The sequence below is a fragment of the Euwallacea fornicatus genome, chromosome 6, assembly GCF_040115645.1.
Source record: "Euwallacea fornicatus isolate EFF26 chromosome 6, ASM4011564v1, whole genome shotgun sequence".
Taxonomy (NCBI): Eukaryota; Metazoa; Arthropoda; class Insecta; order Coleoptera; family Curculionidae; genus Euwallacea; species Euwallacea fornicatus.
In genome coordinates, this window is record NC_089546.1 from 5,834,903 (window position 1) to 5,852,440 (window position 17,538).

The 17,538-nt window shown below is 33.5% G+C and overlaps 2 protein-coding genes across 2 annotated transcripts; one reads left to right on the forward strand and one right to left on the reverse strand.

Moving 5' to 3' along the window:
- Nucleotides 1-4,049: 4,049 nt before the first annotated feature.
- On the reverse strand, nt 4,050-12,560 carry Actbeta (Activin-beta). The gene is made up of 5 exons (XM_066283183.1): nt 11,619-12,560; nt 6,551-6,759; nt 6,178-6,481; nt 5,617-5,695; nt 4,050-5,509 (listed from the first exon to the last, which is right to left on the reverse strand). The coding sequence occupies exons 1-5, from the start codon at nt 12,121-12,123 to the stop codon at nt 5,272-5,274; spliced, it is 1,335 nt and encodes a 444-aa protein (XP_066139280.1). The 5' UTR covers nt 12,124-12,560; the 3' UTR covers nt 4,050-5,271.
- A 3,115-nt stretch (nt 12,561-15,675) lies between these two features.
- Nucleotides 15,676-17,422, forward strand: LOC136339841 (E3 ubiquitin-protein ligase rnf146-like). Its single transcript, XM_066283375.1, has 4 exons — nt 15,676-16,392; nt 16,452-16,691; nt 16,793-16,984; nt 17,038-17,422. The coding sequence occupies exons 1-4, from the start codon at nt 16,350-16,352 to the stop codon at nt 17,295-17,297; spliced, it is 735 nt and encodes a 244-aa protein (XP_066139472.1). The 5' UTR covers nt 15,676-16,349; the 3' UTR covers nt 17,298-17,422.
- The last annotated feature ends 116 nt before the right edge of the window (nt 17,423-17,538 follow it).

Genomic DNA, 17,538 nt, shown 5'->3' on the forward strand with positions numbered 1-17,538 from the left:
TCGACGGTATTACTACGGTGTTTTGCAAATTAGTAGACCAATTCGCTAATCACCGATTACTTGAGCGAAAATAATTAGATTTTTTTTATGCGACTTTTTTCGTTGACGCACTATACAGAGTATTGAAGTTATTGAAACAAATTAATTTTGTCAATCACTTCGGTGTTTTTCGACATACTTGGATGAAAATTTGCAGTCATACAGTTCGATGAGGAGCACTTTTTCTGATATTTGGGTTAAAAAAAAATTGAAACTATAGTTGGGTAAATGGGGAGTCATGGATACCCCCGTTCAACTTTTTTTGCGCACGCCAATATCGAACGTGTTTAATTGTTTAAACTAAATGTTCCTTTATATTTTTTTTTTGTAAAATTTTAATTTACCTCTTAATTTAGAGGATATTCCAGCATATTATGTCTCAATCGATAGTACCCATTTTTCGTTTATATCGAAAACCTATCTTTGAAAACATAATATATTGACACATGACAATCTTAAATTATCTTAATCAAATTGGAGATGCATTTTCTTTTTGGATGCTGTCGGCTAGGAATATAACATCTAACCGCTAAACTAGCATTAGAACTGTATTTTCCTGTAAGTAGTAAAAATCATTTACTCCGATACCATAAAGCATTACTATTATTAATTTTATTATGTTAACTATATTCTCATCATTAAAGCTATTTCAGCCATTTCTGAAAACGATAAAAATTCTTTCCCATTAGCCATTTGTGTTAGTAACATTAGTATAAATGTAAGACCACAAATTTATTTGCAAATAAAATTTGAAAGTTACTCTGAATATTGTTTAATAAACAAAAGCTAATTATTATCTTAAGAACTATAATATATCGTGCATTTTACACAGAAATAAATAATAAATACGTGCCCGATATAATCGAAAAATAGGTACCACGTATTACGAACAAATGCACTAAAATATTTCCTAAAAAAAACGGCAAATAAAAAATAATGATAAAGGAATATTTAGTTTAAAAAATTAAACACGTTCAGGATTGTCGTCCGCAAAAAAGTGTGGAGGGGGGGGGGGAGGTGTCCATCACCCGCGTTTCACCACCACTCTACTTTCAAATTTTTTAACCAAATTATAAGAAAAGTGCACTTCATCAAATTGTGCATTACTGCAAAATTTCATTAAAATATATCATGAAACAACGATGTTATCAACAATTTTTTTAACAACTTCAACACTGTCGACACTGAGCATAGACCGCCAAAGAAAAAGTCACATAAAATCTAATTATTTTCGCTCAAGGAGTCTGTAGTTAGCGGATGGACCTACCATTTAGCAACACTCTGTAGATTTGCTCGTTAAATTATTATTAACTTCCATACATACATATACGACTCAACTTCTCACGCTTTCTGACATCGGAAACGATTGAGACGCTCTTTTATATGGACCAAGCCGAGAATATTTTTAATATATTATACGAATGTCCACAGAAATGTCAAAATATTGACCATTAGAAGTCCTGATATAAAAACACACAAAACCAACGAATTTTCAAATATGTTAAGAAGAATCAAGAAATTATGAATCCCCGACATCGTATGCGAATACTCGGATGGCAACGGCATTGTAGACGTCGAGTCGTCGGCGTCGCCGAGGCGTCGACCTCTATCTAGCAGTCGGCTGATTCGGGTTTGGCAATAAATGAAGTAACCGCGTCTTTTTTTTTATATACTGCATGATATTGTAAAAAGAGGCGTTAAATGCAGATACGTGAAATCTGCATCTAAGTATATGCTCGTAAAATAAAAATTATTTAAGACATAATATTCCTTCGGAATGTGAATAATATGCCTCATTCGAAACCACTTACTCATTTTGCCATGATGCTTCAAGTCATTTTTATTTTTTTGATTGTAAAAATTTTAAATATATTTTTCTATTTTTGACTAATAAAGTGACATTTTCGGATATCAAAACTGACAACTAAACTTTTTTCATTTTACAACTAACTGCGTAATGAAAAAACAGCTTCATGTCCTGACTCGATTAACAAATGGGACCAGTAATAATAATGATTAGGTACTGTTACAATCGTTACACGAAACTATGCATTTCCTGACTGACTACACAAATGGCTAAGTTTCTAATTCAGAACTGACGTGAGTGCTTTACCGCATTGTTTTGGCACACGTCCAACTTTGAATCAATTGTCAAGAATTAAAACTGTCTCGCTTATGTTTATCCTTCATCATATCCATAACTAATTTGATAACCGCATTGACGAAAACCTATTGAAATATGGTGCGGGGTGGCTGAAATAACAAAAGACCCTATGGATAACAATACTCGGGCAATAACTTACAACTCGTAAAACTTCATATATTGCACATATTTTAGGGCATGTTAAACTCCGGCGCTGAGCCAAATTTTTCCCCTTGCCAAAAGTTTTTATAAATACACGAGATAGTGGTGCTTCTCCATTTTTCTACATCAGGGGATTGCCTTAACAGGGCCGTATTTTTAGTGTTATGCCCTCTCTGCATAATACATTGACGTATGTACTTCTATCTCGTTACTTACTGCTTCCTGAATAGAACATGCTCATGCTTCAAATGGCTCTCTCTTATCCGATTCAGTCTTGACGATGAGCGAGATATTTACGTACTAATCGTAAACGGTAACTAAATATTGAAATTTCAATAAAAACGTCATAAATAAATCGAAATCAATGCTTATACATTCCATACTTTTTTCTGTAGTATCAACATTTATGATGTTTAAACTTTGATGTTCATTTGCGAGGTCAATTTCGTTATTTATTTATTAAAGGTTGTTTAATTATTGATTTAACACATTATTTAGAATAAGATGTCAAAGCTTATTATTAAAAATTTTTATAGTTGTTTGTTAGGTCGTAAATGCAAATTTATGAATAAAAATCTATGAATTTATCAGATGTATCATTTTCAAATAAGTATCTATGAATTTGGGCCGTACATTGTCAGAAAAGCGAAAGTTTTGATTTTCCATTGAAATATTAGTACGTTTCTACTCGCATTTATATCACAAGAACTAACGAATTTTGCCACAATCGAAACCGCTCTTACTCTCGCTACTAACATTCACGCAACATGGGAATATCAAAATCCCGACATAGCTTATTATATTCTAGAGAAAATATGTACATACAGGACAAAACTAGTGGAGAATGAAAAAATTATTCGTATAGAGTGTCCTTGACAGTCTGCGCCCAGAGCTCTATAGTCTATTTGTTGTCACGATAGACACGATCCAAATAGCACACGTGTCAACCGCCACGTGGCCGACCGCTGATTGGTGTAGATCTGCAACTGACGAATCATTTTACAGCGTTGTAATTTGTTTCACTTTCGATTTTTCTGTATGTACCTACATATGCATATTACTAATTGCTATTGTTGTTTGTAATCCGTTTATATCTTCATATATTTCAACTTTTAATTTATTAATACAGTTTAGCAATGAGGTCACATAACGTCTTTTAGTACATTTTAAGAGAGCCCAAGTGCGGTCCTGTCCGATAATAATGCTATGCCTGTATGTGCTCGTTTGTTTTGATTGAAAATAAATAGACTCCAGTTACTGACTAGTGCGAGTAAAACATTAAGTCATTTGCCCAGCACCTCTTCTATTGTTATTTAACAAACTCGTTCATTAATGGCGGCAATTAATAATCGATTCATTTTTATGCGTGAGCGTAGCGAAGGCGTTAATAAAAGTTGAGGCACGCTCCAGTCCAAACTTCTATAGTTAAAAAATCCTAGGGGCGGACAAGTAGACATTTATAAGTGGATTTTAATTCCCGTCCGAGACTGGACACACAACCCTATCTATAAATTTGAACATGAATTCGTGTACATTAAAGGGACGTGGCAATAATCATTCGATGGTAAAAAGCTTGTGTAGGATGTTGCAAATCTTGTGATTTTATTTTGAAGCGGTGACTAAGTGCTTTTTGGTACCTACCGCACCAAAAATGAAAAGAAAATTGAACATGACATGGATTGTGGAATATACACAAAGTTTTCGATATATTTGAAAGATTTTATTAATAGACTGCATTTTCAATAATAGTGTCATATCGTTCAGGAACAATTTTTGTTTTCAATTTTATGATAAAAATTATTCTGTCATTTTATTTCAGCTACAATGGCCTGTTAATATCAAATTTTATTTAATTTTGCAAAAGCTAGATTTTATTGTACAGTTTCTTTTAAACACTTTATAAAAAGTAACTTTTTACTATGAAATTTTAAGGTTTTATTAATATACCTATAATAGCTTAAAATACACAGCGGGAGTCAGTAGAACCTGACCGTAATACTGAATTGTAATTTCTTATTGATATTTTAGTAATAATTCATGTATTTTCAATAATTCATTGCTCTACTTATTTATACACAACTACCTAGCTAGGTATCTTATATAAATAACGAACTTATAACACCTCGGTTGTTACAATATATTAATATAGTGAAAAAGCTCTTTGATTTGATTGCTTTCTTATCTTTAGTATTATTATTATTGTATGTTTATAATAGTCCATAAATTATTGAATCAAACCCATATTTGTCTGTTAAAATGGCAAAAGTGGCGGTACGAAATAAACCAACGGATTGATGTCAAAAAATACTTGGTTCATTTAATGTTTAAACCTTAAATGGAACGGGTGTAACTTAGGTATATTCCAGATTGTTGAAATTTTTTCCTATGTTAACTACAAATCTTTTTTTCTTTTTTCGTTTAAACTTTTGAACTAGGTAGTGGAATAATAATTGACCAGAATACTTGTTATAAAGAATGCCTACCTCAAATTTTAATATAAATAAGCGATAACAAAAAAATTAAAAGACATTAAAAATTTTAAATCAACGAAATTTTCAAGATATTTTGGTAATGGATAGGTATTGAAAAACTTCGTAATAAATGCGTGGCCATAATCCTAAAACCGTTAGAAAACAATCTTTCACTCAGACACACCCTAGTAGAAGTATTACTGACACCCTCAAGCAAACCTAATATTCCCCGATTTCTACGATATCTCCGTAAAATTGTTAATATCGGGCCGCATTAATTCGCCTTAAACTCGCAATGTCTTATTCAACTATCCACCACACACATCCGAAACCTGTCACCCGATTTTATTCCTCTCAAATCATTTTATCACATAACTTTACCTAATCGCTCGAAACTGATGCATAGAAATTGCATCAAAATCGTTGTCCAGTGAATACGGAAGCGCATTTTCAATCTTACGGACAGCCACATTCATCGACCACCATTTTAGGCAAGTCTCTTTTGATTATGGTAGATTCCGGCCCATAATAAATTAGAGACATGCTGGAGAACTTCAAGGGAGCGCAACATGGTGTCATGCCAGATAGATGTTGCGTTTTTCGGACCTCCTCAATGACGTGCGTGTGGTAGGATACGAACGTGTCTGGGGTTCGATGATGACCACAGTCGCCTCTACAGTAATTCGCATAGTAGCTGTAAAATATATTTACCAAATGAGTTCCAGGACACTCAAGTTTTTTTTTTATTTTAACACCCCGTTAGATTCTTTTACAAAATGGTTATGGATTTCTATATCTTACCCTTGTGGAGCTATAACCCAATCCTCCCATCCTAGAGCCTTAAAATTTACATAAAAACGTTGCTTGCAACATTGATTTCCTGAAAAAGAAAAATACTGTAAGATACCTGCTAAATTAAACAAAAAATATAAATTTTAACAACGATTAAACCCCCGTCTTTATTAATAACTTTGCTCGTCTTTAATGGGGAATGTTTTTAAGTGAATTTTTAGATGAACGTGTAATTAGGACATACTATAATTTAAAAAGGGTGATTCTTTTCCACGTTTCACTTTAAAAAATTCGCGTTTACTTTTGTAATTTTTATTAAATGTGGGCCATCTAAAACGCGTTAGTGAATCGCGAAGAAAGTAAATCTAAAGATGTAACGGTCCTAATTAGAACAACTAGTTTTGATGTTTATCTCTTCCTGCACCAAAAAAAAAACAAAGTACTGAAAGAATCTCTGAGGAAGAAACCGATGCATTTTTATTTTGTTATTCTCATTCACATATTTATGTTCAGAAACTTTTAAAGTTTCGACACATACAAATATAGGTAGATTTATTACCCGCTACCTACCTGAATCTCCTGAACAGTCTATTGCTCTCCGTTTTACTCTCTTCGCAGAATTTGGGTCAGTGTGGATCACTAAAAAAGGCCTATTACGGTTTATCACTTTTTCGTTGTCCTTATGATTAAATAAATGTATTCGCCAGTTTCCACAACAGCTACAATCCACGAACAATTTTAATTTGTCTTTTAGGAGAAGAGGTTCACTGAGCCACGTGCTGACCATTTGAGTAACGTCTATTTTTTGCCACCCGCTAGAGGAGGCGTTTAGAGATACTATTGCTACTGGATCGCCTGCTAATCGCTCGAATTGCTGAAAAGGCATAACACACGTTAGAATATAATAAATACTTTTAATGGGTATTCCTTATATCATACTTGCCTTAGAACTAAGCGTAACTGACTCTGGTAACCTATTAGATATGACTTGAAAAACAAATATGTCTGTTATGCGACATTTACTCGAAGATCTTTTGATAAAATCCGATTTTAACCATAAACTCGCTTGCTTGACTCTAAAATCTTGACCTGGCTGGCTTCCTTCGTCTGCAATTAGGAATTCAAGGAGCCTATTTTGATTGACCCACGATCCTAAAACAATTATTAAGGTCATTGTTACATTTCTCTCAACGATACAAAAATTGAGACTATTTCCATCATTATTCGATGTTTATATAAACAAAAGTTGACAGGGAAAAGTTGGCGCTATTTTTGCTTCAGAGATCCAGGGTGTTTAAAAAAACTTTACTCATTGGGCTCCCTCTATATTCTATTTGTCCAACAGGTTATCGAGAATGTGAAAAAAGGATTCTAATCAGATTTTTGCCCTGGAATCCAGTGTAATAGTTCTCTTTTACTAATATTAATTATTTTATTTCAATTTTATGGCATAACTTAGTCACTCACTATATATTTTTTTAATAAATAGGTATCCTCGAAGCAAAAGATTAAAAAAATCCATCAAAAAGTTATCAAGTTCAGGCACGACTGCTATCGTGCCAGTTAAAATATAAGTTAGGAAAATTGAATAGAGCAACTCGCTTTAACTTACAAACTTCGAACTTCGCAAACTGAAATGCTTTCAAGAAAAATCAAAATCTTTAATATCGTTCGAGAATTTATGGAGTCGAACTTATACAAATAAGTTAAGCTCGCTTGTGAGTAGAAATTTCCAGCCTAGGCATTTTGTAATATATGTATGCAAGATGGATAATTATAACAGCAAGACTTCACTGAACGATGTACAAAATCTAAATAATACCAGTTTTTCGTGTATTCGAATACATACGCAAATCATTTTGGAAACTCAAAGATATTTTTAATTAATTCTTATGGCTCAATTTAGTTTGTTTTTTTTTCACAAAGCTTACATTGAACTAAATAAAAATAAAAATTTGGTAGATAATATACAAGGAGCTTTTTGCCAAAATGACTTGTTTCCATGCCACAAGGTCTACTCGCACATTTTTATTTGTAAATTTCACTTTATTTCGTATCTACCCGTTTTTATCGACTAATGGGTCTCTGAAACCGTTTCTGAGATATAGTACATAGATTACTCTGTGATGCTTCCTAGATCGCGCCCCACACTTTCCCACAGCGACAACTACTTAGCAGTTATTAGTGCAAATCTCCATCTAAGATCATTTGGGAGATTCAAATTTTTCTGTTTTGCTACGTGCATACATGATTATATACGACTGTCCGATAAAATAAAAACTATAAGAATTATGGGCTTAAAATTGCTAAGAAGGTGGTTATTTAGTGCCACCCACTAAATTTTAACATATATGCAGGATAATTAATGAAGCAACGAAAAATTCCTGTTGGCCACAGTTCTGCCCTATGCACGATGTTTGACTGCTTATATTTCAATATTTAGTCGAAATACCGTAAAAGGACAAGGTCGATGGCGCTGGTAGGACCTTTTCCTGCAGCCCCAACATACCATTGGACATTGCCGGTTTCTATCTGAGCTTATATCGACTTGAGATGAATCGAACCGAACAGAGTCGAAAGAGATCCTTCATATTTGACTTAATTAACTGCAGAACTAGCGAATAAAGCGTATAAATTATAAACGAATAAAATCGAAATAGACCTTAATATTTTCAAATTTGCCTTTCAACGCATTAACAATTGTATGGTTTTTTTTAAAAGACCTCAAAAACGATTTTTTAATAAATAAGCAATGAGAAATGCACAACTGGTCAACGTTTATGCCTATTAAAAAATTCGTTGCCCTCATCACTGTAAAATATTACTGTTACCTAATTTGTATCACGGTGGAAGCCATACGGCACACATTGCCCCAAGTAAAATACGCTCTTGCCACCTGCATGATCATATGATCGGTATGACGTCATGGCAAAATCGCAGTCCGGGTTGTCACCTGAGTTCCACGTGGTCCGCACGTGAGGTCGATCTCCGTCGCCGACGCCGCGACGCCTCGATCGATGGCGCCGGCTCCAGCCCGACGCGGCGTCTAACGTCTGGGATTGGAAGGAAGACGCTACCACGTGGGTAAATACAGACGCAGCACGAGTGTCGTTGCCGATGATGTAACCCGCTACTTGACGGCCAATTTTCTCCCCAAAATACACTCTCCACTACTCTCCGGTCTTCACTTTATACTTTGTATAATTTCATTAGTTTTCAATGTTGCATGTGATTAATGGAGAAATAGACACGAAATGACGGGAAAAAGCGGTATACCAGGACCTCGAAATTAGGGCAAAACATTTTAACAGGGTACTCTAAGTTGCCGAAAACTTATTTAGCACTCCTTTGCTTTCATTGACCATAGAGATAATATTGCCTATTACTAAATTCATTGACAGTGGTGAAGAAGGGGAGGGAGGCTACCTGAACCACGGGATTATTTAATGGTACATAACTAAACTTCAAATTCCTTATGTAAAAAAGAAAATTCAAAAGTTGATAATAACCGAAATACGAGATGACATACGACAGTAAATTTAACATTCCAAATATATTCCTTAGATTTCCAATCAAACTTCATATGTAATAACTCAAATAAATTTCCGGTCAATTATAAAAAAAACCGTATGCATTATTCGATACTTTTGTAAATTATCTAAAATTTTCCTAATTGAACGGGGAGTTTCAAAGTGGCTCTGCGTAAGAAAGTTTAAATACTTAAAAGAAGGCCAGTAAAAACAGCATTCTATAGACATTCAGGATTTTTAATGTTAAGACCTATGTATTACTAGACCCAAGTCTACGTGGCAACCGCGCCAGCAGTCTAGACAACTTTTTGTGACGTTTGCTTTGTCTAGACTTAAGTTTAGACAAGTGTTAAGACCTACGTCTTATTTGACCCAAGTCAACGTGGCAACCGTGCTATCCATCGTAGAGCGTTATTTTTATTATGTTTTTGCTTATGTATCTGCCATCATCCATAAACACCCTTTTTAGGCACTTAGCCAGCAACACATTTTACTCGTATTTTTTTAACACGTGAATGATCATTTTTTACCATCAAACCTTAGATTATCAGTTATTTTTGAACGAAACAATGAGCTAACTCGCGGTGGTTCGAACGTGATTATCCAGTCCATAACTATCTTGATGGGCACTTCGCGGATTACGCTCACTTTGACCCTACGAGAAGAAGCAGACATACATACATACTTTTGCTCCCTTAATCCGATCCAATCATGGCAACATATGCACATACATAGTATTTGGTGTTCCTTTCAACCGGATCACCATTACGCCAATTAGTATCGAGCCACGCTAACTACAATCATTATTATTAAATTCCCCTTCAAGTTTCCAATGTAAAAGCCCTTTGCTGTCCGAGTCAAAGAACGCGGGTCCTTGATGATTTATCGAACGTTACGCCCGCTTTTGATTGCAATGTACCCCATCGACGATGTTCGGATGACTCGACCACTTCGTCCTGCACTCTGAGTGCATTTCCCTGATTTTCTGCATTTCCTCATTCCTTTCTAGAATTTATCTTGTGGCGTATGATTTATTGAAGGGCAAAATTTCTTCGTTAAGTTTTATAGGAAAAGGAAAATACACTATTTCTGTGCTCCCGTTTCCCTTTGATCAGACTGTATACTTATGTATGTATGTACGTGTTTCACGAAGTGCTCATAAAAATTATCTAAACGGGACATTTTTTGTGTTATTTTTAAAAGCACGTATTTTAAAAACGATATGATAGATTTTGAAAACCTGTCACTTCTGGAATCGGTGACAAATACTCATCCTAAAAAAGATACATAAAGGGTAAAAAAATGTCATACAAAATTATTCATTTTCAAATCACTACCTTTGGTAGCTGCCGTTATTTTAGAACTTTAGTCTCTATATATCTCTCAACACGTTTGGTGTATTTTTAAATCAATTTAAAAAAATATAAACTATTTTCAAAAAGTTATGATATTTTATTTAATCGACCTGTATTTCAGAGATACCTCACCCTATTTGAACGAAATCAATTGATTATAAAAGAGAAGTTTTTTATTATTTAAAAAAATCATCAAACATGTCCCGAGATATCGATCAAAGGCACTGAATATATTATATATATATGTATATCATATCAACTGTTGTTATAATATAAGTTATAACTACAATTCTGAAATGACTTGCTACCAAATTTAGTGGGTTGGAAATGAACAATATTACATCACATTCTTCTTTGGGCTGTGTAGGGTTGGAACTTTTTTTTCTAAAAATGAGTTTTGGCTAATAATTCTGAAAGAAACAGACTTTTCCAGTACATTTTGTTCGTGAAAATCGAATAAGGCCTTTCTGAAATACGAGCTCTCAAAAATAATTAAAAAATTGCCGTTTCGACTACTTTGGTGAACAGTTTATTGAAGAATGTTCTTAGTTATAATATTAATGAACATAAATTAAAATGGAAAGTTCCAGACATGTCCGATTATTCGGCTTAAATGTCCAAATTCATTACATCAATATTCGGATATGCAAATCGCATACGTAAAATCAAATAATTATTATTTGACCTATTTTAACAATATGTACTACATTATCGACGTGTGAAACAAGTCTTATCGATTGAACTAGAAAACCTTAGCTGACTTATTCATACTGATGAATGTTTCAATTATTTGCTGTATAACGCGAATATGGTTCTTGATTTTAGTTTAAAGTCCAACTATTACCGGGAATTGTCAATATTTTTACATTGCAAACGCGATCGATACCGAGCTGTAAACGAAAACAATCCATCATCATCTCAGATTGTGAAATATTTCTGTGAAGCCACAAAATTGAAATATGAACGAAACGGAAACTTCAAAATACGTATACGAAATTTGTTTAATCGGGCATTTCTGATACAGCAACCAGGTCAATTATCATTCGCTAGTGGTCATTACCCCTCTCTCTACCAACCCTCAACAATGTGTCTTACTTACTTTCATTACTTTATATACATACGTTACCTTGCTCAGCAAAAGAAATTATTTCACTGGTTTTCCCATAAAAATCATCCACATCCACCGTTTCCAAGTTACTGCTATCTCCCCAATAGTGGTATTCCTCGTACATTCTGGAAAACTCCTCCTTTTGTGTCCGGCTCAAAGTGGCCATTACCAATTCTTTAGGAAGACTATGAGTTACATTTGGTTTCGCCTTTAGGCCTAATTTTTGTAGAATCTGCTGTTTGATAGCATCTAACCGTAATTCATCGGACTCCAATGAGTCTCTATCTCTGTTGTGCTTAAACAGACAATTCGGACAGCTTAGTACTGTCGTTTTGGAATTATCCTCTACAATTGAATCTTTTTCTAAGTGACTGGGTTTCACGTGCTGATGGCGGAGCCTTTCTCCGTTGGTTAAGCTGCAGGATATTGTGACAATTGCTGTGCTGCAGAGCAAGTAAAGACAAGAAACCGTGACCGTCCAACTAAGGATTCTCCTGTTGTAGTAGTTTCTAAAAACAGCCATTGGGATGGAGGGGTGACGTATTCAAATTAAAATTAAATTTTCTAATTAACTGTGGAATAATGAGTAATATTATCTAAACCATTGCCTAACTATCGGATTGGTGGGGCATGATCCCAATGGGTTTATCGCATATGGTGATCAGTAAAAAACTTCGTGTGACCTATTTGATGGTGGAAACACAGTACAACCCGTTGCGTAACTTTGAAAACCATTTTGCGCACTTTCGAGAAAAAAATTTCGTCACTGAAAAAATTCACTACAGGCGCCTGAAACGTTCACGTAATGTCATTCTGAATCAACTAGGTACTATTTTCATTACTTCCATTCACATAACCAGAAAACTATGTGTCGGTTAAGAATATCTAAAAGATAACTAAGATTGCGATGTTCGAATGTCTTCCCGGGGTAGTCCGTGGACACGACGCGCGTTTACTGTATTCGGCGATTGAATAACAACTGAATATCGCTCGAGCATGGCACTCTTGCGTTTCCAAGTTTTGAAGCCGACGTGCACTTTTCGGGATGTTGGGTCTCAGCAATCCTCCATTTCGAGTTACTCTAATGATTAAACCGTCACAAGATGATATTTTTATTATTTCATAAGTATAATAAACTAAATTCGCACGATGGTAACGCCAAATGTAAACAAAGATTTAACCGTGTATATGGCATTCACAATTTAAGGAAGTATGATAGCCACAATAGCAGCGTATTGCAATAAATTTAAGGATGTTTTGCTTTTGAATATTTTAGACTTGGAAAACTAAAATAATATATTAGGCACTTGTTCGGATAAAGGAATCGGTGTTTGAATTCCATAATGCCAAAATTTTAGTTTTACTGTAAGAGTTATGAAAAATGGAAAAGTTACCGTAATATTGTGAAAAATTCTCGAGAACAATCTCTGTGAAAATATACCTAAAGAATGTCCTCGGTAAATAGGAATCTCCTATAAATAGGAGACAGGACACGAAACCTAAAAAGATAAATATCTCAGATACAGAAAAATTCTAAACAGATTTAGAGCAATATGCATTAATGCTCTCTGAATGAGGAAAAAATCATCCATGCATTCATAGTTTTTTCATTCTATATTGTCCTAAAATTAATTCATCAAAACAACTATAAATCAACTTGATCCAGGTTTATTTGAATAACTTCAATTTCTATTTATTTTGCAGAGGCATTAAATAAAAATTTATTTTCCTACGAGTTATTATTTTTTTACATGAAAATACACAAATCTTTTCCAAAAGATGGAAAGCTGCTGGAACCCAGCTCATTGGACATTTTACTTTTTAACCTTGAGAATTGGTGAAAAAATAATAATAAGCCGAATTTCAGTACAGAACGGTACACTTCAATTGTTTCTCGCACTCTAATACTTCCATATAAGAATAATTTCCCCTCATATTACTAGCAAATAAAAGCCATAGTTAATTGCTAATCGTTCTACAATTTATTATATATTGTCTAACTTCCCTATGTTTAATAAGTATCAACAAAATTCTCTGCAAATCACTATAACATTAAAACACATATAGTGAAACACCCAGTTAAATACGCAGTAACGTTTTAAGATTCCGTTAATATTTTGATATTATTTGGTACTTTATGAAAATTGGTACACTGACTACTTTTTGCATCTATTAAAATTTACCGACATATTTATACCTGACTGTCATGTCAATCATTCTTAACTGACAAAGATATGTCTATGAACGATCTTATCATTTTACCAAATTGGGTATGCTTACGCCACGCACCTTTTATGTCGATATATGGTAATACGTGGGTTTCGAGAGGCTCAGTGTTTCTTTAGCGGTGAAAGCACGACGACAATGAGTTTTATATGTCGATACTATTTTTCACACCATCTCAATATCAATTCTGGTTTGGCTGAACCGACTCTCATACAACTAGACTTTACTGGTCAAATAAAAATTTAAAATTCTACTCGGCGATGTCTATAATTTATCTGGGACAAACGAAATCTTTACTGTTTGGGATGCTTATAATATTTTTGCATCAAAAACTAGACATAAAATTAAAATATTTAAGAAAAACACCTACTGAAACATTTCTTCTCATCTAAACTTATTTGACTATTAAAGAACTATGGCCTTATTTATATTAAATATTTTTGCCACATTAATTTGCTTTTGATCACTTATGTATAAATCAAAAATATATTCTTTCATATCAACAAACAAACGTTTTTCTTTAAGCATTTTGACCAGCACAAATTCATAATTAAAATTATTACAAAATCAGATATAAGTCAAATATCTTATCGTTTAACAAGTCACTTTACTTTTCTCCCCTAAAAAGTTAACATCAATATAAAAACCCACAATGAAATAAATGTTCATATTTTTTATTGTTAATAAATTTGTACATATAGTGCATTTACAATAAATCTCTATTTAAATCAGAACTAGTAACAAAGTTTTGATTATGTTATTTTTTTCAAAAGTTACTCTATATTTTAACTACTATATATAACTCTTATGATAGTGAACACAATAAAAAGTGAAATCCATAACAGTATAAAATTTCATTATTATTTTAGGATGATAAGTAAATTCTGTTAACCTTAATAACTTGGAAATAAATCTTTTCATCTTCTAAATAAATACCATAAAGACTCACACACAAGCTGAAGTTGTACAAGAAAGCTTCTTGACAAATTTAATTTCAAAAATCCCTCATTTCAATCTTACTCAATCAACACTCTCAGTCAATATGACAATTACTGATAAACACCTCGCTCTCATCGTGGCGGTCTTTAAATATCAAATAATAAATACCATTTTTTTCTTGTGAACTTTGGACCACTTATTATCTATGGTGGTATTTTTGAGCTGTAGGTATAACAAGCAGCTTCTATATCCACGCATTTATGCAAAAATTGTAGGAATGCCGCAATTTTTGGTGCAGGAGATGCAAAAAAGGCAATAAAACGCAATTCTATGTTAAAAAAAAGTTTTATATTGCATAAATGAAAAACACAATTTCTGTGTATTAAAAATGCTAGTGAGATGAGTACCTATCTGCAAATAAACGAGTTTCTATATTATTTTAGTACATTTTTTCATTCCACCCAAAGCAAAAGTATCTGCATAGCTATACATATGTAAGTACATTTTCCATTTGTGTAAACTATCCGTTACGAATTGAACAGAGATTTAAAATGTACCTTCATAAATTTACATTTGTACATTTACGTGGAAATAAGTAAACAGAGACATTGGGATCGGAAACTCGTAGCGCAGAAAGCGAAATAATTCCCGCTCAACTAATTCTAACCTCAAACTTACAACTTCCGCTGGGTATGTGCCGCGATCCGCATGAGCGTTTTCCTTTTGCATGTAGTTATACAACGGCCGTCCAAATTGATTCCAAAGTGATGAAATGTCGACATAACAAATTCGAAAGAAAATTCACTAGTCCTGTATTAATGCATTATTTTTATTTAAACAATACAATAATCATAAAACAAAAAAACTGATTATTTTCGATTAATCAATCAATTGTCGAAGTCACATTTGTCAAACTTTTCGCTGCCTCGCTGTCTAATTGCTGACTAAGGTCACATTGCGTGACTCACGGGACCGTCTAGCTTTCTAAACAAATCCTTAATTGATTTCCGAAAAAGTTATACATTTTACAGGATCGATTCATGTTCCACGATAGATCTTGTATATCGACTTTTTCATACCTAAAGATTCGTTGTCCCTATCCGAGTGCTCTTACTTTTTACTCCAGCTCGAGCTACTGGTCGGATTGGAAGGGGTATGGGTATTTGTTTTAACCTTCCTTTACCATTTGACTTTGACAAAACAAATGAAATTTCAAAACTGAAAGCAAACAATATTTAAAAGCAACTTAATAATTAAGCGAAAGGAGAAAATAAAGAAAAAAACTGATAAATTTGGATATAAAACGGAACTGAGTCAACAAAAAACTATCTACATAAGTACAGCATACATACATACATAGTATTTTTTAATTTAAGAAGTTTCACACCAAATAGATGCTGACATAGGTACCATGATAATAAGGTACCAAACCAAATTAATTTAATACAACCAATAATCAGCAATCATTGTGTAGTTTGTTCAGAATGATACATTAAAAATTGTTTTTTATTTGATATAACCATGAATGAAAAGAATTTGAAACATAGAAACTTCTTTTTTATCATTTTTATTTGCAATTAAAGTATGGCAGAGGGCCCTGCCAATCAAGCGGAACCCAACAAAACTGGTAAACCAATAAGCATAAACAGAATGCAACCATTATTATATTAACACATTTGTTTGTAGGGGAACTATCTGAATGTGCAGTATGCTTACAAACTTGTGTCCATCCAGCCAAACTGCCCTGTGGTCATATTTTTTGTTACCTATGTGTTAAAGGTTTTGCTAATCAGAATAAGAGGTGTGCAATGTGTCGACAAGAAATTCCTAGAGATTTTGTAGATCAGCCTCAACTCTTAGAACAGGCAATAGAAACTTCTGAAACTTTTGATGGAGGTTATCAGTGGTTTTATGAAGGATGTAATGGTAAGTCTAAACACTATCCCTCGAGATATCCCTTCAACATAACAGTGCACTAAAGCAACAGAACCCCTTGAAGGTGAGGTTTTCTTTTTTGGCTGCACTAGGTTGGTGGCAGTATGACGAAAGAACCAGTAAGGAATTGGAGAATTCTTACAAAAACGGAGAAAAAAGCATTGAATTGTTAATAGCAGGATTTCTTTACATAGTAGATTTTGAAAGCATGTTACAGCTAAGAAGAAATGATCCTTCAAGAAGACGACAAGTCAAAAGAGATGTCTCAACAATTAGTAAAAAAGGTTAAGCAAATAATTATCAAACAGTTCTAATCTAATAATTTGCTCTTTTATAGGTATTGCAGGAATTAGAACCAATATGCCTTCGACTTCAACGCATTTGGAATCGTATCCGTTGAGTGCCGGTGAAAGTCACTTGGAAAACACTGCCATTTGGCTGCCTGCTACACCATCAAATACTCCTCAAAGTCCAACAAGCGGACGAGAATCTCCAAATCAAGACGTCCAAGAATTGCAGGCCACTATAGAATTAATACATAATTTAGAATTAAACTATTGCAATTTACAGGATAGTGGAAATGATCACATGACATGAAGATCAGAAGAATTACTTTAGGGAATTTATTTTAATTAACTATCTCCTTAAATTACATATTATTAATGATCTTTTAGTATGTTCAGGCATGGTATGAAATATAAAATAAAAAATTATTTGTGTAACATGATTATTTTCACGAATAAAAATCCTCCAAATGTAATTGAATTTATTGAGACAGATTCGTGTTTTTGCATCCAATGCAAGCTTATTAGGAATAATGATTTATACCCATTTAGTA

Excerpts from the sequence above, each read along its gene's own strand:
- Actbeta (XM_066283183.1), bottom strand. The coding sequence starts at position 12,123 with ATGGCTGTTTTTAGAAACTACTACAACAGGAGAATCCTTAGTTGGACG. Across the intron at positions 6,760-11,618 it reads AATTTCTTTTGCTGAGCAAG|GATCGTGGGTCAATCAAAAT; the intron begins GTAACGTATGTA and ends TAATTGTTTTAG. Across the intron at positions 6,482-6,550 it reads CAGTTACGCTTAGTTCTAAG|CAATTCGAGCGATTAGCAGG; the intron begins GCAAGTATGATA and ends ATGCCTTTTCAG.
- LOC136339841 (XM_066283375.1), top strand. The coding sequence starts at position 16,350 with ATGGCAGAGGGCCCTGCCAATCAAGCGGAACCCAACAAAACTG. Across the intron at positions 16,393-16,451 it reads AGCGGAACCCAACAAAACTG|GGGAACTATCTGAATGTGCA; the intron begins GTAAACCAATAA and ends ATTTGTTTGTAG. Across the intron at positions 16,985-17,037 it reads CTCAACAATTAGTAAAAAAG|GTATTGCAGGAATTAGAACC; the intron begins GTTAAGCAAATA and ends GCTCTTTTATAG.